This window comes from Microtus ochrogaster, chromosome 21 (assembly GCF_000317375.1).
Source record: "Microtus ochrogaster isolate Prairie Vole_2 chromosome 21, MicOch1.0, whole genome shotgun sequence".
Classification (NCBI taxonomy): domain Eukaryota; kingdom Metazoa; phylum Chordata; class Mammalia; order Rodentia; family Cricetidae; genus Microtus; species Microtus ochrogaster.
Genome location: NC_022022.1, coordinates 22609849 through 22635011, shown reverse-complemented (window position 1 = coordinate 22635011; position 25163 = coordinate 22609849). Strand labels below are relative to the sequence as shown.

Below are 25163 nucleotides of genomic sequence, written 5' to 3'. Positions count from 1 at the left end.
AGTGCTGGGATTAAAGGCGTGCGCCACCACCGCCCGGCTGTCCTTTAAGTTTTTATCTAAAGGCAGGTCTGAAAAAAAAAGGATACACAGATCTTTATCTAAAGAACTTTATTGTAAGAAAGATCTGAGAAAAACAGGATTTTCTAACTATTCAAAATTTAGAATTTGCAATATGATGTAAATTCTATTTACATACCATAACTTACAAAGACTTACTGAATGCTTTCCATCATCCATGCTCTCTGAAAACTAATTTCTTTCTATTCCATTATGAATTTCTATGTGGCAGCCATAAACATTTCTAGAATTAAAGCATCTACCTACCTATCTATCTATCTATCTATCTATCTATCTATCTATCTATCTATTCTCTATCTATCTATCTATCTATCTATCTATCTATCTATCTATCTATTCTCTATCTATCTATCTATCTATCTATCTATCTATCTATCTATCTATTCTCTATCTATTCTCTATCTATCTATCTATCTATCTATCTATCTATCTATCTATCTATCTATCTATCTATCTATCTATCTCTTAACTAATGTCCCTCTGTCAATTTATCCATCCATCTGTTTATCCACCTACTTGATGATTCTTCCATTACCTGCTACTAAAAAAGAGGCCAGTAGAAAATCAGCATCCTCTGCTCAGGGATATACAGAGTTTCGTTTTTGTGGCTAATAGCTTCAGTTGTGCCATGAAGCTTCCTACTTATCCAATAACACCGTAATGTGAGCATTACTGTTAGAACCTCTAATCCTATCTAGATGTGAACCAATGGTCCCACGACTGTGTGGAGGCCCAAAAATGTGACTTCCAACTTGTCTCTTCAGAGAGTTTTAGCTTGTTCAAAGTTGCTGACAAGTGAGGCTACACAATCTGACCTAGGTTATGGTTGCTTGGTGTTTTGGATATAAAGAAGGTCCATACAGGTAGATCCACTCAATCATGACCAAAGATCAGGAAATTCAAGCATACTTCTGTTCCTTCTTTTTTGTTTTTTGTTTTTTGTTTTTGTTTTTGTTTTTTGTTCCTTCTTTTGATTTAAGAGGTTTGACCTAAGAAGTGGCTGCCTTCAGGATACTTGATCTAGTGTGGGTTCACTACCTAAACAAGATTGTTTTTCTCAAGAACCAGTGACTTGATGTCTCAAGTATTGAGGAACCACGTAACTGTTCCGATTGTCCTTTGTATCATGTTAAAGCAATCTTTTGCCTTCTTCCCCCTTTTTGTATTGGGGTATAAAATGTGTGGAAAATTAAACACAGGTCTATTTCAGTATTCACTAGAACTCACTTCTGATACTATCCTGTGCTTCTGTTTGTTATTTTCACTTATATCTTCACTCTCTTTTCTTATTTTTCTAATCCCCATGCCCCCTTCCTGGTAAGTGGTACACTTGTCAAAGCATGGTCCCCAACATTACTATTTTTAAATATTTATTTATTATGTATATAATATTCTGTCTGTATGTCTGCAGGCCAGAAGAGGGAACCAGACCTCATTACAAATTGTTGTGAGCTACCATGTGGTTGCCGGGAATTGAACTCAGGACCTTTGGAAGAGCAGGCAATGCTCTTAACCATTGAGCCGTCTCTCCAGCCCCTAATTTTTTTTAAAAAAATATTTAGGTCCCCAACATTATTGAAGACATAAAATACTGTTGTCCAAATGTCCACTGAGAAAAGTCTGGTGGTGACTGATCTCTTCTCCCCATCTTTGAGCCATCTCCTGTTTCTTTTCCCCAATTTGCCTTCTGTGCCTTAGACAGAATAATTTTGTATTATAATTTTATATTAAAGAGGTTAGCAGTTAATCAAGTATTCAAAATAGTGAGTGTTATCATTATTTTAAGATAAAGTTATCCTCCTAGTTTATGGATAATCTATTATGATTACTCTTACATTATAAATGTGTACTTAATATACATTTATTCTTTTGTTTGAATTTTATCTGTTCCTGAATTTAAGAAGCATGTTGTAAGCCTTGATTAGGTTAAGGTCCTTTGCTAGGCACCGTGGTGTCACATGGATGTTAGTCTAGGAGTACTTGAAAATGCACAGCAGTCACAAGTACCTTTGATAATGATAATAAACACAGTACAGCCTATGTTCTTCTCTAAGTGATTTAGATGAACTAAACCACATACATTCAGTAAATTAGATGTGAACTAACACACAAATCAGTATAAAGAAATAAAGACAGGAGGTATGGGAACCAGGAGGGAAACTTGGTTTAAAACCTGGTGGTGAATGCCTTTATGTTTGATTAATTGGTCAATATGACACTTCCAGTGTGTATTTATCACACAGAATGTATTCATTTGGTTAAAAAGGCACAAAACAAAGTCAGGGGTTTAACAAGATTACATGTACATATGCTGTTTTTATTGTACAAGTTTTGCTTCCATTAGTGTGATTAGGAAGTAGTTGGCTGGCAAGCACTGGGAAGCAGACTCTGTAGGATTCTACCCTAGTCATCAATTTGACAGAACTAGGTCATCAATTACAGAAATTACAGAACATGCTCTCAAAATGTCATCTCCATCCTTTCTGAAGATTGGAGAGGCAGGATGGAGAAACAAAGGCATATAGTACACTATTTCTTTTGGTAGTTAGCCTTGCTAGAAAGCACTTGCCTGGGATTTTGATCACTGAGTTTAGATCTTTTATCAGGAAACTGTTTTCTTTCCAGCCAATGCCCCAGGACCTCTGCCATCTTTGATTCAAATTCCAGATTTTGAAGGGTTTGGCTAAGTCTGGACACAATAGCAGCAATCCATATCCTGACCCCATAAAACATATCATACAACTGAGGGAAGAGAGTTCCCACTTTTTATGTTTAGCTTAAGAATATACATTTGGTCACATAAATGCAGTATAATGTTCCAAGTGGGTCTCAGCATCTGGTAAACAGGGTGCCTATCCATGAAAGCACCCTGGAAAGGTAAAAAGTCCTATGGGTCATGACAGCTAACACAGGGCTTCTGATTGTTCCCTTGACCACTAATGAATTTTTGACATGGTTGTCCAAGACAGGACTTCTCTTTTTTGGTTTTGGAGCCTGTCCTGGAACTAGCTCTTGTAGACCAGGCTGGTCTCGAACTCACAGAGATCTGCCTGCCTCTGCCTCCCAAGTGCTGGGATTAAAGGCGTGCGCCACCACCGCCCAGCAAGACAGGACTTTTCAAAGGAACATGTTGTTGTTTCTCTTTATCCTAATACACATATGTGGTTAAGTGTTAGAAAATGTGCACTATTCTATCCTGACTCTTCCAAAGAAAATAACCTTAACCATAGCTTTGCTTTTCATAGTTAAGATTCTCAGAATCAACTGAAATTGAAAAGGTGTCTGGAAAACAAAGTCAATGTTTTGGTACACATCATACCTCTGCATACTAATAGCACCGGGGATTCAGATGTATATTCTTGTTGAGCATTAAGTGAAACTACAAATTCATAGTTTCTAAAGCTGCAGAAGTGTGTGTATGAGAATGCCCAGGCCCTTCCACTGACCACTACATTGCCTCTGCAGTAATAACCGGAATGCTGAGATTGCAAACAAATAAGTGAAACTATAATATACAGTGATGTATGCCGGCTACCTTCTCCTAACTTTGTGACTTTATTTTATTTGCTATTGTATGTTTCTGTGTTTCTCAGAAATATAACAAGTGAAACTAGAATCATGATAGAATGGGAACAGGAAATAATTGGAAGAGTCCCCTAAACTATCTCATCCTAAGCAATCTATTTTTTTTTCTTGGTGGTAACAGGAACTGAGTAAACTCCTACAGCTATTAGTAGGCCCCCATGGAAAAATACAAACGAGTTTCATATGCTTGATCTGATATTATCTTTTTATGTATTTTTATGAGATCGAAGTATGTCCCCTAGAAATACAAATAAAAGAAGCAGGAAGTCTACAGTTCTAGAAGTCCAAGAACTGCTGGTATGGGAAAGAGTTCAGACTTCAAAAAGGCACTCCATCACTGAAGCTAAGTCTATGCTTGCAATTTTTAAAATCATTTATATAATATTAGATATGCAGTATAAATGTAAACTATCATCTTCAACTATTTGCCTATTCCTTGGAGTATGGAAATAAAGCAAGCTATTTATTGTTAATGTTAGGAACTATTTCTCTCTGTTTCAAGCACGTTAGGAGATAACATGAGAGGCTATGGTGAGGGGAAGCGCTAGGATACGTGTGTTGCAATGGGTCCACGTATCTATATTACTGGAACTTTTGCCTTTCCGGGCATAACTGCAGCTGAACAGTCACTAGCAACTCTGTGGCTCTTCCTTTATCTTCTCCAACAGCATTACTCACCTTCAGGTCCCGATGGACTACGCCCATCTGATGGCAGTGTAGCACAGCCTCCAGGATCTGCTGAATGCAATGACTGCATGCAAACACCAGGGGGCGTGTGTTAGTTCCAAGCGTACACTCACTGTCTGTATACCCTTAGAGAGACCGGGTTAAAGAGCAAAGCTAGCGGACAACTAGTGTTGAATTCACCTCCTTCAGTCAGAGTAACACATTGCTCAAGGAGAGTGACTACTGCCTGGGAACAATCAGGATATTGCCAGCTGTGAGCCATGGTGTGCATCAACTTGTTCCAAAAAAGATCCATTTGGACAATATCTCATTTTGTTCTGGAGCTCATTTCCTGGTTATAAATTCTTCCAGGAAATGAACAGGAACACAAATATAATCTCTGAAGTTGTTATGCTCTGCCGCTACTCCACACACATAAACTCTCTCCCCATTCTTTTCCCATTTTCCCAGGATCCTTCTTTGAAAAGCTATCCTGTTAGCACACAAGGAACCATTAGGTTTAAATGAGGACACACAGTGAGTTGTTGACAATCGTCAGGCTGGCCGTTGTTACCCCGTGCCTAGGGTTCGTCAGGCTCAAGTGAGCAGTGTGTACCCAGTTGTCCTGCTTCAGCAACCCTTGGTCTCAGAACAGAAGTGGTGTTTTGAATCTACAGGCAGACATACATCACAGGCCAAGGTCATTCCAGGCCAGGGCTGGACAGTTCAGGAAAGCCTGCCCTCAAACCAACTCTGGGAATTTGTTGCTTGGAAACGTAGCAGGTTGTATTGGTGCTGCTCTTCCCTTCCTGCTATGATGTATATTTAGCCTGTAGATGAGCAAACTGAAGAGGCATCATGCATCGTCATTTCATTATCCATTTCAAGAACAAGTTGGGAAAGGCATTTTCAACATCATTTTCGATACCCCCCCGACCTCTGCCCTTTCCCCCCGGGAAAAAAAACAAAACCAAAGAAACTTCTTTGATTCAGATTTATGGACTCCATATACTGACCTTCAGGTCCCTGTGAACTATGCCATTTAGGTGACAATGATTTACACTCTCTAGAATCTGTTGTATACAATGACTGCAAAGATACAAGGGCAGAATGGAAGGGAGAACGTTTTAAAGGCACAGAATCACATTGGATACAAAATAAAATGAAGGTTCAAACGAAACGAAACACACGGACCAAATTATATTTATTCACACTTCTTAGCTTTACACTGGGAATAAATAATGCTGCAGAAAGCTAATTCCGATCTTTACTAAAATGACATCCAACATAGAATTTGTGACATATTCAGACAAAACAATTTAAGCTGTGTTTCTTCTTGTTAGTCTACAGATTAAGTCATCTGTTATAGAAGTCTGGATCTCCATATTCAGGAAGAAATTTTGATGTTTAATTCCCCAAATGTCCTGGGAAGATTATCTAGAGATATAAAAATCTCATTGTGTTTGTCATACACAATCTAAACTGTTTAAGATCTGAGGTCACAATTAAATATGTTGAAACAAGAGGGTAAAGACAGATGAAGTGGTAGGTGAAACAGGGATTTCAAAGAAAGAGACACATGTACCGGTGATTTAGAAGGAGTGTCTCCTGTGTTACACAGGAATAAGAAAATAAGTACAAGCTCCAAGAGGACAGGGAGGGGGTGGGGGAGCTCGAGAGTTGACCCATGACATAAAATAAACCCCTTTCACAGTAAGAAGAGTCCAGGAAAGGGCTAAGATGCTTTCAAATAAGCTTACAATCCCCTGGGGACAGGTAATTTGCTAAGTCCATTCCTATACCTTTTAGCAAAGGAAGTTTAACTTATTATCATGTTAAATCGCACCATTAATGCTATTCTTATTAGAAGCTTACTGATACCAAATTAATGGCTAATTAAATTAGAGAGAAGAAATTTTTTGACTGTCAGCAGCAAGACCCCGACAAGCTGCCATCTGACAACACAACAAGGCAGAACACATACTGACAAGTCTTGTACGTATTTATGGTGTAGTTCAAACCTGAATACAAACAAAAGTGCATTCCCTGAATCACTGGAAAAGTACATAACCTGATAAAGACATTTTCGGTCACTTGGTATGTAACACCATGGTACTCTACAGGACACTTGGTGCACAACAAACACCATTGTACTTGATATTCTACAGGAAAGTACACTTAGTGTGTAACATCATGATATTCTACAGGAAAGTACACTTGGTGTGTAACACCATGGTACTCTACAGGAAACTACACTTGCTGTGCAACATCATGGTACTCTGCCAGGAATTACTGAACTGAAAATAAGCAATCACTGTCTAATTTTTAACAATACATACACCAAGATGGTTGTGATTTTTTGATAACAAACCTATTGATATGCTACTGAAACAGACTCAAACTGGAGGTGTCAACTGCATAGTTCCCTGGATTATTACTCATACTTTTTTAACTGTGTGGTTCTCATCTCATAATGTGAAATCCACGACATAGTCTTTTTGGAACATTTCTGTTTTGTCTAACCATTAAAATGACTTACTTGGCTTATGGCCAAAATTAAGAAGTAATGATTTATATTAAATTAATTTCACTACTCTTTATTAGTGAGGGTGGATTTCATGCCTAAGATCTTGAGGGCTAATGAGAAAACAAAGCCTGAAAATATGAAAAGATAGCCGCTTAGTGTTTATATCTGGGTATAGAATTATTCCATAATTAATTCCTCAGCTAATATACACCTACATGTGATGTGGCCCAGTCTGTGGATTTTGTTTTGCTTTCTAAACTGTTTGCCAACAGCTATAATAGTCTCTATCTCTCTTCAACCACAAGTTTTCAAACAGAACATGTTTCTCTTACTTAGAAAGGCAAAGAAGATAAAGTTTCCTTTAGAGATCTTTTTACTTTTTAGATTTACTTACTTATTTTATGTGTATGAAGGTTTGTCTGCATGTGCACATGTGTGTTTGATGCCCACAGAGGTCAGAAGAAGGCATCAAATCCTGTTAAGTGGAGTTAGGGGGTGGTTGTAGGCCACCATGTGGGCTCTGGAAACCAAGCATTGAACCTCTGCAAGAGCAGCAAGTGCTTTTAATTGCTAAACTTTGTAGTGATATTTCATTTTTATTTTAATAAATAAAGCTTTCCTGAAGTCCAGAGAGTAAAATAATCATACTGATTAGCCTTCCAGACCAGGCAGTGGTGGAACACACCTCTAGTCCCAGTAGCCACACTAGTTTGCATAGAAAGCCGGTGGCACCAAAGCATACTATTAATCCCAACACTAGAGAGAAGTAAAAGAGAGGATACAGCTTGCACACACAGTCTTATTCTGAGATTCTCGGAGGCAGGATCGCCATTTTGGATGGAGGTAGAGGTAGGAGTTATTGATTGGTTGTTCTGTTTTTCTCACCTTCAGGTTGAACCCCAATTTCTGTCTTGCAGGTTTTACTAATCATGCTACAAATCTTCTCTTCAATTGATTCTCTAATTAAAATTATTGGTTCTGCTTGGCAAATGGGCAAATAGCTATTCTTGAACTGCTCTAGGTTCCTTTTCTGGGGATAAATATGAGGATTTGAGTATATTAAGCAACTAAGCATTTAATCAACATAGCACAAACAGAATTTTCTACTTGACTTTGACAGCAACACAAATGCTAGAGATTAAAGTGTAGTCATGCACAGTCAGATGTACAGAATACCATGAACATTAGTATTATGCCATGAAAATGTAGTGGCTAAAAACCAAGAAAAATTAGAAAGTGATAGATGAGATTTTTTGGAAAGTAATTCATTTATGTCTGTTTTTAGTTTAAGGCAGTGTTTCAACTCTACAATGCAGGCTGGCCTGGAATTCTTGACCTTCCAGCCTCCATATCCAAAGAGCTAGGGTGATAGGCAGGTACCACACTTAGTTGAAAGGTGAGCTTTTACATACCATGTGATACTCAGAATCAGCTGTGTATCACTGAGGCTCCCTACAACTTGGGGAAACCCCAAGAGCAGTAGAGATGGGGCAGACGGCCTATGATTGAACTTTCATAGCATCAATTATGTTATGGCAAGTTACTTGTTCTTCATCAGGTTTTTTTTTTTTTGTTTTTTTTTTTTTTGTTTTTTTTTCGAGACAGGGTTTCTCTGTGGTTTTGGAGCCTGTCCTGGAACTCCCTTTGTAGACCAGGCTGGTCTCGAACTCACAGAGATCCGCCTGCCTCTGCCTCCCGAGTGCTGGGATTACAGGCGTGCGCCACCACTGCCCGGCTAAAAGCTGGCTGTTTTATTTTATTTTTTTTTTAAAGTGTTCTGCTTGCATGTATTCTTGCAGGCCAGAAGAGGGCACCAGATATCACTACAGATGGTTGTGAGCCACCATGTGGTTGCTGGGAATTGAACTCAGGACCTCTGGACTTCATCAGGTTTTTCAACATAATAAAATTCAACATAATAAAAATTATAGAATACAGAAGGAAAATTAACATCACCAAGTCTAAATATGTCTAGGTAAGTAGATTAATGCTATTTTACTCCAAAAACATTTTTTTGAACAACCCAGCGAACTTAAAATTAGATAAAAGGCTGGCCTTTTATAAAATTTCCATGAAAATTTTGCTAATTAATGAATTCAGGAAGTTACTTGTGAATCCTCAGAAATAGAAAAATAGATGATTTTTCACATCAGCATTCCAAAGGTTCTAATGAAACCTCCAAAAGCGTTCCATGCTAATATTACTATTAGCATATACCATAAAGGGGCCACTGAGACCGTCTGCAGTCTCTTTCTCTTTGCTGACTAGGCATGTGCTGCACTGTGGAACTCCCTGTGGTGACAGAAACTCTGTTCCGCTCACACTCGGCAGTTACTGTGGCTATTAAGCCATCACAACATGGAAGCTCAAGTGGAAATTGATTAAAAATAAGATTTAAAACAGACTATAGTTTTTCCTTTTTCTGAATGTCATTCTGGAACTCTTTAGAGGAGAGAAACGTCCCCGATGAAGGACTCATCATAATGAGAATCCAAGGTGGGGATATGAGATTCTCATAACGGCTGCGTCATGATGTACTCAAAGCTCCACATATGTATATAGAACAAGTGTCGGTGATGGAAGCGTGAGTTTATCTTGCTCAGAGCAAGCCACTTACCTGGCATCAGCTTCGCTGTAGTACTCTCGCGCCACTATGTCTTCAAAGAGTTCACCTCCAGTCACTCTGGGATAACAAGAGGAACACATTTCAAATAAAAGGAAGAAAAGAATTGGGCATCAGTAAGTATCTAATGTTCATACAGAATTTTTTCCTTGTATTATTTTTCAATACTAAGTTCAACCAAACTATTTTAAAACAGTATGGCATTTAGTGTCCTAGTACTCAGACTTGTGTTATCAACAGGTCTAGAGTTTATTTCAAAATACAGACAGCAAAATCTTCTACATAAAAGGGTTTCTATGAAATTTTTCATTTTAGTTTCATAGATATCATTTGAGGTCCAACAATAATATATGGCATACCCTAGCAACATTTTATAAAAAAAGATATAAATATGACTGCTACATAAAGTAAAAGACACTCTGAAGGCCACAATTGTTATCTCTTTAGGGTTTTTCCCCTTTGGAGAGATGCACAAAGAAATAATTTTCTAATAAGTATGAGATTATATAACATTGATAAATAAACCGTACTTATAGTATTATGTTGAATCAAGGGCATTTCTTAGTATTGGAAATAGATTCTCCTGTTTAATACAACAAATATTATTATATGTGTGTATGTGTGCACATACATATTTCCATGTTGTAGGTTAATTCTAGAAGGAAAATTCTTATCAGTAAAACTTCCATGTCAAAGTGCACCCATTTAAATTGTGGAGAAGACAAGGCAAGCTGCCTTCCCAAGGCTAAATCATTCTTAGTATTTGCTAAAAATAAGTAAAAATATCTATCTAGTAAAAAGCATTATCTCATATCAATATGAATTCATTTATTACTGTTGAGACAGGTCTTCTGATAATATTTATGCATTACTCCTTTCTCCATTACATTGTGTTTGGGTTTGAAGAGAAGGATTCAGTTTGGCGGTACCTTGTTGTAAGTTATATTTGTGCAACTAGTATCTTTTTTCAGAGTGTGTCACAAGGTGCAAAAAGCCTTAGGCTAGCTTATAAAGCTTCACAATTGAGGTAGTCAGGTTTATTCTTGATAAAATAGAAGCCAGTGACTACAGAGCATCCAGCATGGAGCAGATCCCATACTGCACAGCTTGGCTCCCAGCCACTAACCAGCACCGCCTTTCCAGTAAGACACTGTCAATCATGGGCTTATAACCTTTGGAAAGATATCGACTGATGGTAACAAGTCGTGTGCATCAGCTTAGACCCTAGTAATACACTTCCTTTTGTCCTCTCCATTGCCTGCTTGGTTCTCTTGGACTGGGGCATCACCGAAGGACTGTACCCTCCGGGTAGCAGCACCAATACTGTAGAGACAGGGCATTAAATTAAGTCTGTATGCATATCGAACACTTGTATAACTCTCTCCCCTCTTCACAGCATTCTGAATACTTCAAAGTCTTGTAATATGAGTCCTATTTTTTTCCCAATCACTATTTTCACAGAAAAAGTATATGGAAATTGATTATGTGAATTTTTATGTTGTTTTTTTTCCCCTTGAAACAATGGTACATGTAATTTAATTCACTAACATACTTATTTTTCTCTCTGCTAGAATCTTTACTAATACAATTAAAATGTGCCCTACATAAAATTTATATAAAATGATCAGACACAAAAGCACTTTTTGAAAATCTTTTACTGTTGTAAAGTAAGACTTTGTGGACTTTCTTCCTGCATTATGACCAAGGATAATATAATTATACTTTTATTTGTATTTTTTCTGTCTATGCTTTCAACTTGATGGTTAAAGCGCTCACTAAACACTCGTTAGAAAATCTAGGAGCTAGTAGTATAGCGCAGTGGTGAGACACATGCTCAGCATGTGTGGAGCTCTGGGTTCAGAAAGGAAAAGATAAAAGACAAGAAGCACAAACAAATTGAAAAGTTTGTTTCTGTTAATGAAATCTGTTCGATATTTGTTACATTAGTACCCTACAGCATTAACACAAAACGCCTGTTTAATTAAAAACTATTTGAATAATAACCAAATCAACTACCTGAGTTAGAAGGACACTATCTGTGCCAATTACTCTAAGTCAGTCCATTGCATGGGCTTAGGAAATGGGGTAATGGCATCACCATACACTAAAGGTTGGCTATGTATTGCAATGGATTTTATTTATTAAGGGATCTGTACTTAAGGGGGGATATTAAAGAGTCAGAGGAGCTGACATCCTGGTAATCTTTGGTGGAAGCTTTAAGCAGTTATAGTTTTTTTCAGAACTGAAGAATGTTTGTGAGGGGTGTTGGGATATAGATACTAGATTCAGCGCCCTGCCCATGCTATGTGTGTACTCCACTGCTATTATTATTATATCCTCTGTCAGATGCTGAGTTTTTAATGTCGAGTTTAGATCTTAGAGTTAGCTATCTCGGACAGCTAACTTTCTTTCTCAGCTTTCCACACTCCTTTGCACTACTTAAAATATTTTTCTCTCAATGAAACCACATTATTCTTTCAGGATCATGCAAGACAAACATCTACAAAAGAAAAACAAGGGAGTTATAATGAAATGTCCTGTCCTAAAGAGAAACTGTTATCATACTCACATCACTGTTTAATGAAGCACTAAATTAAGCTATTGAAGTTTGGAAAATTTTTAGGGAGACATGTAAGATTTCATAATGCCACAAATTAAATCAGTTCCCTAAATAAACTGCTAGATTAATTAACCAATTAGACATTTGTGAATAAAATAATGCCAGAGTTCTGCTATGATCTGAAGCCTACCAATTATAGGCTTGAAGCACTAATAACTGTTTATAAATCTTAAAAACATGAAGACTTACAGAGAAAAAGGATAATTTACTTCTTGAAATAGGAGGTTCTGTGTATAAAAAAGATAAATATTTGCTATTTGTATTATTTATAGTGATTTTGATTCATGCTGTATTACTATTCAGAATTAATTTTTCTTTTGTTTCTAGTTTATATATTTCCATAGAAATGATCAAAAGTAATTTCATCTTGACTTATAACATTTCATGAATAATATGGCTTTGACAACAAGATTAGACAGTTGGTATAGATCAAGGTGGGGTCCCACAAGATAACGTGATCCAAAAAGCAGAGTTGGAGATCAGAACTGGTTCTCATTGTGGTAGAGGGAAAGCCAGAAGTCTTGGGCTCGAGTTCGAAAACAGGAAGTACCATCAGGGCCCAGTTATGCATAGGGAAGACATCAGCCCATTGGACTGTGAGTAGAGTTGGAGAACAGTCAGTGGTCAGACCAAAGCTGATGAGAGTTTATTTCATGTGTCTGTTCCCAACATGGCAAGACTGCCAGCCCAGTCCCCACACTGAGTGCCAGCAGCACTACAGTATCGTAGTAACCAATGTGTTAATCCCACCTAATCCCAGTTACCTCAAAGGTTCCCTGAGAACCTCCGAAGAAACACTGAGCAAAGGAAGCAAAGTCTGAGGAGATTCAATAGGAAAGGTAAGATCTAAGATGTTGACTAAGTCCAGTAAAACATTGGAATAAGAATCTTTTAGGCAGACATAGAAAGGAGACATTGTAAATTTAGCATTGTACATAGTGTCTGGCTAGCCTTTAGAGGTAGCTTAATAAACATTTACTGAAAGTTGCAGATTATAAAATAAAGTCAATGGACAGAAACCAGTACTTTTTCTATATGCCAATAATAAATATAGTAAGAATGAAATCAAGAAAAGAATCCCATTCATAATAGACTTACTCTCTGAAAAGATGATTCAAACAGAAAACAACAACAAAAGCTACAAACATTCCAAACTTATCTAGAAATAAATTCAACCAAACAGATGAAAGATTTCTACACTTAACACTATAGAGCACTTGAGGAAGCAATTGAAGAGGACACTAGAAGATGGAAAGACATCCCATGTGTATGGGTTGGAGGAATTACCGTTGTGAAAACAGTTACATTCATTACTCAAAGTTATCTATAGATTAAATGCAATTAGAATTTCTACAAAACTCTTCACAGCAGGAGACAAGACAACCCTAACATTTACAAGGAAGCACAAAAGACCTCAAATAGAAAAAAAAAAATAACCCTGAAGGGGAGAGAAGCAATGTGAGAACTATCATAATACTAGACTTGAAATTACACTACAGAGTCATAGTAACAAAACATCAGGGTACTGGCACAAGTTAAAGCATGTAGTAGATCAAATGAATGAAATAGTGTGCTCAGAAATGAGCCGCACAGCTGCAGTTTTCTAACTGTTGGTGGGAGCACTCAAACCATTCACTAGAGAGGAGAAAGACTCTTCAGGAGATTGGAAAGTTGAGATCTCTACCTCCTAAGCAACATAAAGATCCACCCAAAGAAAATGGGTCAAAGTCCTTAACACTAGACTTGAAACTCTGAGTCTATTAGCCACAACACTTTCATATACAGGGAAAGACAGCAACTTTCAGAATAAGAGGCAAAAATCTCAGATAATAACAGCAAGAGTTGACAACGGGGATTAACAGGCAGCTCATCAAATAGGAGAAAACTTGTGGCAACTATCAACTATTCATCTGACTAGGGATCAATATTCAGCATATGTAAAATCAAACACCCAAGACAAAAATAATTCATTGATTGAATGACAATAAATGTGTTCAAGAAATAATACCTTTAGCCATGAAGGAAATGCAAATGAAGTTACAGAAAGGACGGGGGAGCTGGCTCGGTGACTCAGTTGATATGGTGTTTGTCTTGCAAATATGTGGAAAAGATTTCCATCCTAAGAACCCACTTATAATCTCAGAGCTTGGAAGACAGGCCAGAGAGGGATGGACTTGAGACACTGGCCTATTTGCTGTTCTCTAGGCCACTTGAGTTTGTCTTCTGGTCAGAAGCATGCAGGTCCACCCTTGCACATCTGTGCCCATGCACAGCCACACCTCCATTGACATGCCATCTCATTCTAGTTAGAATGGCTATCATAAAAACCATTGTATGTGGCTCCAAACCAGTTTCTACTTGAAGGCAATTGTCACATGTCCCATGTATTATACCTTGTAAATGTACTTCTCAAGAAGTATTTTGGAATATAAAAAGAACATTGTATATTAGTTCAGTGATTGTGTTGATGAGCATGGAAGTTCCTGAGAAAATGAAAAGCAGGACTACTGTATAATGTAGCTAGCTCATTCTTAGGTATATAGCCAAAAGAATAAAAATCTCTCTCTCTCTCTCTCTCTCTCTCTCTCTCTCTCTCTCTCTCTCTCTCTCTCTCTCTCTCTCTCTCTCTCACACACACACCCACACACCCACACCCACACATCTTTGTTTAATGTTACAATATTCACAATAAATAAGGCATGGAATCAGTCTATATGTCTGTCAAGAGATGAATAATGGAGAAACACACATACACACACATGACCAAGTATTATTCAGTCACAAATAAAAATGAAATTATGTAATTTGCAGGAAAATGGATAGGATTGGAGACCATTTTGAGCAAAATAAACCAGGATCAGACAAGTATTTTGCTTATATTTAATTTCTTAATGAATGGAACCCATGTCTCTTTTAGTATGACCTAATACAGAGAGCGAGAAAACTTTTATACTCAATGACTCTTTGAAACTTGGCCTATTTCATGTGTTTAGAAAGTTTCAACATTCTTGGTCAACAATCAGATTTTTCACAATTATCATGCAATATCACTAGCTAAGGCCAGAATCAGGTGTGCTAGCCTGTATTACAGCAGCTGCAGGAGCAGCTGTGTGAGTCCCACACAAGCAAAGAGGGAAGGGTTTAAACACATAGCTCTCTTTAGCTTCATAGCCAATACTTTTCCCACCTAAGATCAGCCAAGTTATTTCATATTTAAATACCCAGCATTCTACAATAACTCCAAGGTAGTAGAGTACCAGAGGGTGTCCAGATAAATGCTCATGATGGATGTTAAGTAGGGTGATGAAAATCAAGAAGGCAACAGAGACAGGATGGAGACATGGTTCAGAGGTCAAGAACACATATCACTCTAGCAGAGGACCTGAGTTCAGGTTCCACGGTCTATGCTGGTCAACTCCCAGCCATTTCTAACTGTAGCTCCAGGGACACTGATTTCTCAGGCCTCTGAGGGCACCTGCATTCGGGTATACATGCTCCTACACAGACACACGTATGCATAATTGACACTAATGAAATATACCTTTTTTAAGAGGCCACAGGTGTTCTTTAATAACCCAAGTTCTTTTTAACTGATCATTGTATGGTTCAGTGATCTTAGTCTGCCGAGTCAGACTAAGAATCACACTGGACATGATGTAATTAAGACACAGGCCCTCTAAGCCAGGCCTTACCAAGAACCATTTCTCATGGAACAGAATCGGCAAATAGGCTAAGACACAACTCCATCCACTTTTAATTGAGTTCCACTAGTGGGCCAGTGGGGTGGCACAGCTGATAAATGCCTACATTTACTAGCAAACTGATGGTCTGAATTCAATGCCTGGAGCCCACATGCTGGGGAGGACCATCTTTCAGAACTTGTTCTCGCACTTCCAAATGTGTGACACACAAATTAAAAAGAAAAATAGCTCCATGAATAATTTAGTTCTGTGTCCCCAGCTCATCAAGATGTAACTCTAGCCTTGCCCCAGAATTTCTTTATGGTCCCAAGGATGCTCACGGAAGCAGGCAAAGTGTTCTTTCTTTGGGAACACAGAATTTGGAAATTAGTGGTCTTAGTTTAGGCTAGGGAGTTGGGTCAGTCAATAACACGATTAGCGTGTAAGCATAAGGATAAGACACTCATGGAAAAACATAACCACCACAACAACACCAAAGGGTATTGGGGGGCGTTTCTGTGGTGTAGGTGAAGTGTCTGTAAGGTGTGAGTCATTCATAGAAATCTTAGTATTGAATTTAGAGCTATTATGGATTGAAGACTAAGTAGACCAGGTCTTCTCAGAGTATAGCACGACTTTTTTTTTTTTTTTTGACAATCTATTTAGATATTACCTCCTAGGGACCCTGTGACTTATAACTATATATCCTCCATTTATCTCAACTCATCCAAATCATGCTGGACCCATGAACATGAATGAAGTGATACAAAAATAAACAATACTTTGCAGGAAGACTCAACAATTGATATGAAAACACGTGTGTTATGATGTAAAATATAAAAACCACATCAATAAACACTGACAGTCTATCCAGGGCACCAAGCTCCCAGGGGTCCTGCAGATGTCTAGCCCTAAAGTGGAAGCCCCTCTCACACTCAAATGAGGGAGATACTTCTGTCCAGGTGAAGGATCTGCCTGAGGAGTCTGGTACACTCTCGGCTCTAAATTGGACAACAGTAATCTTCCATTTAAAAAAATGAGACAATATAAGAAAGAACAGAGCTGGGGAGATGGTTGGCCAGTAAAGGACTTGCTGAACAAGCATGGGGACTTGAGTGTGAATCCCCTGCACTCACAGAAAGAAAGTCGGGCATGGAATATGCACGTGTAACCCCAGGACTGAGAGGTTGAGGCAGGAGGATCTCTGGGACTTGCAGGCTGTCCAGTCTAGACAAAATAGGGAACTCCCAGCACTAAGTCCATTGAGAAAGCCTGTCTCAAGAAATAAGGTGAAAAAGACATTGAGGGAAAAAAAAAGCCAACATCAACCTTTGACCTTCAAATACCAGCATGGGTGAACATGCATATGTGAGCATGCAAACACCACATACATGCAAATACACATACACACAAACATGCATATGTGAGCATGCAAACACCACATACATGCAAATACACATACACACAAACATGCATATGTGAGCATGCAAACACCACATACATGCAAATACACATACACAAACACATATCACAAAAATAAGGAGGAAGAGAAGGCAGAGGTGACGACTTCACTAGTTTTCAATCTAGATGATCCATAAAGACAAACTGAACATTTATAGTCACAACTTCCTACTTCAGCTACCCAAGTCAACTGCACATACGATTCAGTTTGCTATTCTTTTTATATTTATACCACATTGTTTTATAGTAGATTCACTAATATTTACTAATATCAGTATTTTTTGGTAATTTACTATCAAACATATACACACATACCCAAATATTATTTGTAAAGTAGTAAGTTTTACACTAATTCTATTACTGTCAAAGCTCCTAGATGGTATCTGGAAATATGAATTTGGCCATGCTAATAGATTGGCATAGAGAACTGGGTTATGAATTCTATTACAAAACACAGGGAGGCTGAGAAAAATAACAACTGCAAATGTTTCTCAGGAACATTATTTAAAGCATGGGTCTGTTTCTGAAGTCAGAATCCTTATGGCCTGGCAAATCCCAAGTTAGATATTCGTCCTGTTTATGAGGAAGTACACATAACTGTGAGCACATGTGTCTCACCTTACACTCATCCCTTTGGCATGATGGATAAGGAAAACAAACACCAATGGCTCTCTTGTAGCTCTCCCAGCATTAACAGGCCGAGGAGCACCTGGTACACTGTCCCAAAGGAGCAGCCAATCAACCAACAAGGCCCATCTCCTATCCCTTTTGGTCACTTAACTACAGATTGGGAAGAATCCTTGTTACTCCCACCATTTTGAATGTGACACAGAGGGTTCTAGAACATCACTGTCTAAAAGTTATACTTGCTGTGGGAGCTCCTTTGACTCCTTCAGCCAATAGCCTTTAAGATACCACGTTGCCTGGCTGCCGTGCCTACACTTCCTGCCTGGCTGCCGTGCCTATACTTCCTGCCTGGCTGCCGTGCCTATACTTCCTGCCTGGCTATTGCCAATCAGCATTTTATTAAAAACAATACAAGTGACAGGGCACAGACCACTGTCCCATCCCACAGCATATACTATATGTGGAATAAACCAGGAACAAACAAACAAAAGAAACAAAAGCAAAACAAGCAACCCAGGGGTGTGGTAAAGTCACAAAAACTAAGAAACAAGGAAGTGCTCCATGGGGGTCAGAGTCTCCTTCAAGAAGGTACTGTTCCAGGGTGACCCCACAGACATAATAGCTGGTTGGACAGAAACAGCTTGAGAGGGACATGGGCAAAAGGGAACAAAATTATTGGAAATCAGAGTCTCTGAGGTGTTACTACTAAAGAACATTCTAGAAACTACTTTCTCTCAAATGCTTTCAGCTTCCTACTTTCTATCAACAATGTTGCTGGTGTGTGCAAGTAGCTGAGCTTCTGCAGAACGCTCATTTTTGGTATCATGTTTCCTCATTTATGTGAATAAAGGCTTAAATCGATCAAGACATTGACAGATTAATTCTCACATAGAAGTTCAGAGATAATGCTTCCTGCAGGGATGCCTGGGGAGCAATTTCATTTTTAAATATCAATCAAGAGGAACACTTGTTTTATTTCCAAGCTTTTGATTTACTCAATAACAAATTAGTGACTTAATAATTCTTTCTAGGATTGACATCTTTATAGCCACAATTTTCCCATGCTGCAGCCTGAGTGTGCTCAGAAAAGAGATTGGTTGTTTTCAGGGACATTCCAGTTGTCTGTCTGGAAAGCTACAAATTACATGGTCTATTGCCCACACATTCATGTGCAAACACACACACACACACACACACACACACAGCTCCTTAATAAGAGTAAAGAGTCATATTTTCTCTAGTAATTTCATGACTTTTACTGGCTACGGAGGGTTCAATGATTTCAAACTGAAAAAATAAGCATTATGTTAATGCTACTTTATTTCAAGGGTAATTAAAAGAGAGAAAGTTGGTCTGAATATCTATGTTTCTGAATTATAGATTTTTCTCTTAAGAAAACAGAGTATTACTTCTTCTAAAGTAAATGTAACAGAGAGCTTAGTCTCCTTTAGAAATGAAAAGATCTACCGGAGTTCCATTAAGAAATAGCTTAGTGTCAGCCTGCCACGTGCAAAGTGTTTCTAATCATTATCACTTTAAAAGTTACTGGTTTTGCTTTTTTGTTAACTTAGAGGGACAGATGGAGGTATGGAAGGAGAGAGATGGGGGAAAGAGAACATATTAATCTGGATGGGTATAGAGATGAGGAGAGTCTGGGAGGAACTAGGGGAAGGGAACATGTTAAAAAATATTGTACGCCAATTTTTTCAATCAAAAATTATATGTTCCCTTTAAGGGATCTGAAACAGCTTATTGTCTCCAAATTATCCAGTTCTCTGACCTGAGCTCCTTGTGCATTTGTGTGTGAGGCTGTGTATGTTTTGTATGTAGTGTGCTTGTGTGTGCGTGTGGAGGCCAGAGTTTGACCCAGGGTATCTTCAAGCACTCTCTGCATTATTTTCAGAGTCAGGGTCTGTTAATGAAGCCAGAGTGGCTGGATAGAGAGCACCAGGATCCGTCTCTCTCTGTCTGCCCATGCTCATACAGATGTACTACTGTACCCAACTTTTCTCACTCCCTGTACTAATGGAACCATCTTCCCACACCTCCACGCATAGCTTCTTATGAAAGAAGTAACAGATTTTATGCTCAATTGCTACTTACGAAGATCTGTGTGACTAACGAGTGCTCTAAATTTTTATAAAGATCAGCAAGTGTAAATGTGCCCGATTTTAATAACTAATTTGTTCATAAGTCTGTTTGTGTGTGTGTGAAAATAATTATTACTTATGCACAAGACTCCCTGCTAGGAAATAAATGTTTTATTAAAACAGACTGTGTTCTTAACTTATTACACAATTTCTTCATCCACTCAGCACAGAATTAGTGGTTTTGTCACCACTCAACCATAAAAAATATAGCCCTCAGCGATGAGCTCAAATATGAGACCCATTCACACTTTCGCCATGAGCGTAGCGTTTTAGCCACCATTACTGACAGCAGTTGACTCCTGGAATGCAGATGTCAAGTTGCTGCAGTTCAGATCAGACAGCATGGTATCAATTGGCAGGGTGAGTGTCATATCGGGATATGCACGCATGTGGAAGGGCTCCTGTTTGGGTTTTCCCTTCAGTGATGGCTCTTCTGTGTCTCACTCCTGGCTCTTCCTGTATCCATCTTCCCCTCTCCAACAATACAGGGAGAGGATGTGGTAGAACCTTATATAGCAAAGTCCCAAATGCTTCAGGTTTTGACCACGTTCCAAATTGAAGGTGGCGGGATGATGGATGCACTGGTGACGATGCCATCCCACAGAACTTTCGTCTTGGATAAGGAAAGACAAATCTATAAAGGGGAGAAATGTGGCAGGATTCTACTCTACTTGATAACCTGCAAGCTGGGTGTGCGGCTACTTTACTCGAGTCTGGAATGGGTCTGTCCTCACCTATTGCTCTATGAAGCCCAGTGAGAACAAGATACTCGGGCACAGAATCATGTCCACAGGATCAAGATCCATGCTTTTCATGAGGAAATTCTAACATTAGTAATTCTTGAGGGGAAAAGGAGGGTAAATAGGCAATAGTACAGATTATGACGCTATTGGAGGACCCTACCCCAGTATTTAACAATTCTCTCAAGAATCTGTAAAACAGGAGAGAGAAATGGCACCTCACATGCATCTGCAAATTTCTAAAATGCTTTTGTAGAGGGCATCCTGATTAGAGCACTGGGGCAGCCTACAGTATAGGACAACAATCCTCATCTCTAATAGAGAAAGAACAGAAGTAATATAAGCACTCATCATTGCAAACTGATTAAGTAATTTTGATACAGCAAAACGAGACATGATGCTGACACTGACCTGATTATGGGGCTCATTTGCAGCCAAGAAAGATGTGTTTACAATAGAAGTGCAAGCATTAGAATACAACAAGCTGGTCCATATACAAGCTAGTACGTATACATGCTAGTATATATGACTGGAAATGTAAATAAATAAGACAATTTTCTGTTATTTATAAAACACCTTTCTCTTTTCGTGCCTATGTCATTTGTCATGTTACTACTGCCAAAAGGCAAACGGACCATGTCATGTTCCTGCTTAAAATATTTACATGCATACTCATCCCTGAGTTGGTGATAGAATAAGGTGTATTTGCATGTATGTGCTTCATGCGCAGCTTTGAGACATCAGTGCCCTCCCTTTCAAAATCCTAAGACTTTCCCACAGTATGGATTTTAAGTCATTACTGTAACATACTAAATCTTCATGACCTAACTAATTTATTTGTTCCTTTGGACAGGGGCTGGTTTTGCAGACCAGGTTGGTCTGGAAATTGCAGTAGGATGTTTATTCAGTCATGTGTCCCCACGCCCAGTCTCATGTATTTCTTTTCAATGCAATTCCTGCTAGCAGTGCTGAAACAACCTAATTATGATGTTATTGCCTATCTGTTAAGGAAGAGCCTGGCCTGGGATTTCTCCAGGAAGTCTCTGGAACTTCCTTTCCCAGATGCTCACAACCTTTTGTGTTTCCCGGACTTATATTTCACAGGACATTGAGACCACGTGTTTATATACCTCTTGCCACAGACAAGGGACATGTCTTATTTGTCATTTGTATCTTCCAAAATTAACGAACCACCTGAGTCACAGTTGCTGCTCAGGAAGCATTGGTTGGCTTAAGGTGTGAAGGTTCAATGCAAATACAAAAGTGGTTAAAATGAGAAGTGAAACTATGGGGACTTTCAGTATTGAGATTTTCCTTTACGAGGGGATTTTAACCTTCATACTTATTCACAACTTCATTCCTTTAACACTCATCTAACGTGACCCCTATGTTACATGAAGGATGTGACAGTTTCTAACTTAAAAAATGACTAGAAAATACAGTAGAGCTGAGTGGTGGTGGCACATGCCTTTAATCCCTGCACTCGGGAGGCAGAGGTAGGTGGATCTCTGTCAGTTGGAGGTCAACCTAGCCTACAAAAGCTAGTTTCGGGTTACACAGAGAAACCATGTCTCAAAAAAAAAAAAACCTGAATAAATAAATAAATACATAAAATAAAAGAAAACAAAATATACTGTGAAATGGGATATTATAAAAAGATTTTCACTCATGCTTCAAAAGATAAAGATCTAGTTATTAGAAAAAAAGGCAGTTAAAACACCTAAAGAACAACTAAAATAATTCAAGAGGCATTGAGAGCTTCATTCCAGGCACTAGGAAAGGTTTGATCCGCTAGAAACATAATGCCAAGTATATTAGACACCTGTCTTGAGCTGCCTTCTTTACAACTCCGAACAAAACCTGGGCAATGAAATGCTCCTTAGAACAGCAGCTGAATGTGCTTGAGATTGTATGTCTTAGGAAGGTTCTAGGCATCACAAGAAGAGATAGGCTGTGCAAGGAAGACATTAAGAAACATCTCCATCTGCAGAAGGAAGTAAACTACCCGATACAGGAACAGTGCTTGAGATACTTCGGTCATGTTATAAAAATGAATGCCAGCAGATTCTGCTTGGAGGAGTGCATGGGATAATGTGAAGAGGAGGGGTCAAAAAAACACTGGATAGACACCATAAAGGAAGACTGTGGAACCTTGGGTATGACAATAACACAGTCATCTAAGATTGCCCAGGATAGAAACAACTGGAGAACGGCTGTAAACAGTCTGCCCATGCATGCTTGAGTATTGCCAGGGCATAAATGATATTGATGAATGATCAGTTAAACAGCTAAGATAATTCAAGAGTCTTCAAGGATTGGGGATGGCCCATGGGTGAAGAGCACTGGCTGTCCTTGCACTGATCCTGAGCTAGATTCCCAGCACCCACCATCTTCTGTAACTCCAGTTCCAGGGGATCGGATGCCCTCTACTGGCCTCCACAGGCACCAGACATACCCAAGGTGCACAGACACACATAATGCACATAAAATAAAATCAAAATAAAAAACAAAAAGAGTCATCAAAAGCCTTATTTTAACACAGAGAACGTGATGAGTCTTTACTCAGACAGCAAGTATGGTACCATGAACGCTCTGACTAGAAACAGGCATAGCTCACACCAGAGTGTACAGGAGAGCAAACACATTAAGCATGGGGTTGGAGACTGGAATCAGACTGCAGCCACTCCATAAACGGATCACAGATTCTAAAAGGCTCATTCAAAATGGGGTGCGATGCCTCTATTTTATGGCCGTCAGAATCAGGAATGCTTTCACTCAGAAGTTATGACATAGAGTGAACGTAAACAGGACGCGAATGCTGGAGGATAAGAAAGCCACCGTAACTTGAGGTCTGTGTCCCTACAGACGAGCTTCCCTGAACCCTGAAGACCTTTCAAGTGTCATTGCCAAGTGGCTTTCAGCAGAACGGTGACCAGTTCACCAGAGGCTTCAATGAGCTCAAGGTCTTTAGAAGACGTTTGTGTGCGTTTTCTGGCACACTGAATGATCATTAGAAATTCAACCTACTTTCCTCATTGTAAAATATGTTTTTGTTTCCTTTGTTATTCATTTTTCTTTCCAGTGTTATCATTAGTTCCATGAGAGAACAGATCTAAGCTGGAGAGGGGTAGCTGATATGGTAGAGGAAAGATTCAGCCTTTCTCCCCTCTGAGGAAAAAGCAGCTGACACCGCCATCTTGAGGGTCAGCTCGGGTATTTCTGCTCCAGGACTGGGAAAGCCTGTTTTAAGTCCCTCTTTTGTTCCAAAGCTCTGGGTATACAACATCCACAGTGTCTATGTTATGCACATAGAGTTTGAGCATTTTTTTAAAGTCTGCTTTAAGTCTGGTTTATCTTTAAGATAAAAAGCAAAGCTTTAGTCTTTTCTGCCCCTCTTTTTATGTCTGAATTGCATTCATTTTTTTAAAATTTTTGTTTGTTTTGACTTTGTCAATCCCCTCCCCTCCCCATTCTATTTTGGGCTCCTGTAATCCCTTTGCCACACCGCCACAAGAAAGAGCTTTGCAGAAATGAAATCGGATTATTTCCTTTCCCATTTTCAAAGCCTGCCCATGGCTTCCCACAGCACACAGGATAACCTTAAATTGACTTTCCTGGCCATTGAGGCCTTTTGCATTCTGCCTCATGACTACTTCACAGAGTTTTATATCTTGGTCCCCTACTCCGTCCTTTCTTATGACCCTCACTTAGGCTCCTCTTAGGGTTGCACCTGTTGCTCACCCTGGGGGAATCTTGAGGGACAGAGCTCAGTATGAAGGCCTGTGCTCCTGATGTCCCATGGTGACCAAACCCTGGTACCCCTTTAAGTCATCCATCAGCACGTCATAACCCTCTGGATCTCTCAGGTGTATTAATCATAGTATACCCCAAATTATTTCTGTGGATTCACTTGGCTATTTACTTATGTTTATCTATTCTCCCTGGGTTGGGGCATAGTTCCATCCTCTCCAGCCTGTGTTACCAGGGCTTGCCGAGTATAGACATTGGCAGCATCCGTATGTGTTTCTTAGCTGATGATACACAGCCAGAAGTACCGACATTGAAACTGTGAAGAAGGCAGACCAGCGCCAAGACACACCAGTGAGACTGCTAGATCTCATATCTATTGACCTGTTAGTGAGGGAAACATCTCCAGTGCCTACGGTAGAGTTCCAACTGTTAACTTTATCATTCATGATATTTTAAACATAGCCAATTTTTTATATGTCTCAAAACAAAGTCTGGGTAAAATTTGAAATTGGTTAAAATCGGGCCGGTCAGGCTCAGGGGGAAAGGTGCTCCCCATCAAGCCTCAGGTCCCAAGTCCCAGTCTTAGAAGCCACACGGTGCAAGGACAGAGACCTGATTCAAACGAGCTGTCCTCTGACTGCCACAATATTTTATTC

At 39.0% G+C, this 25163-nt stretch overlaps 1 protein-coding gene across 10 annotated transcripts in view; it reads right to left on the bottom strand.

Moving 5' to 3' along the window:
* Camk2d (calcium/calmodulin dependent protein kinase II delta) overlaps positions 1-25163 on the bottom strand; it is a 250826-nt gene that overhangs the window by 72148 nt on the left and 153515 nt on the right. For 6 of the 10 annotated variants that reach the window (XM_026783941.1, XM_013350034.2, XM_026783939.1 and 3 more), the window contains exons 5-6: positions 9474-9539; positions 5346-5418 (exon numbers count right to left, since the gene is read on the bottom strand). In XM_026783941.1, coding sequence (XP_026639742.1) covers positions 5346-5418; positions 9474-9539 — 139 coding nt within the window. Of the gene's footprint in view, positions 1-4341; positions 4415-5345; positions 5419-9473; positions 9540-25163 lie in introns of all 10 variants that reach the window. The other 4 variants (XM_026783940.1, XM_026783944.1, XM_005357251.3 and 1 more) reach the window with 1 other exon arrangement.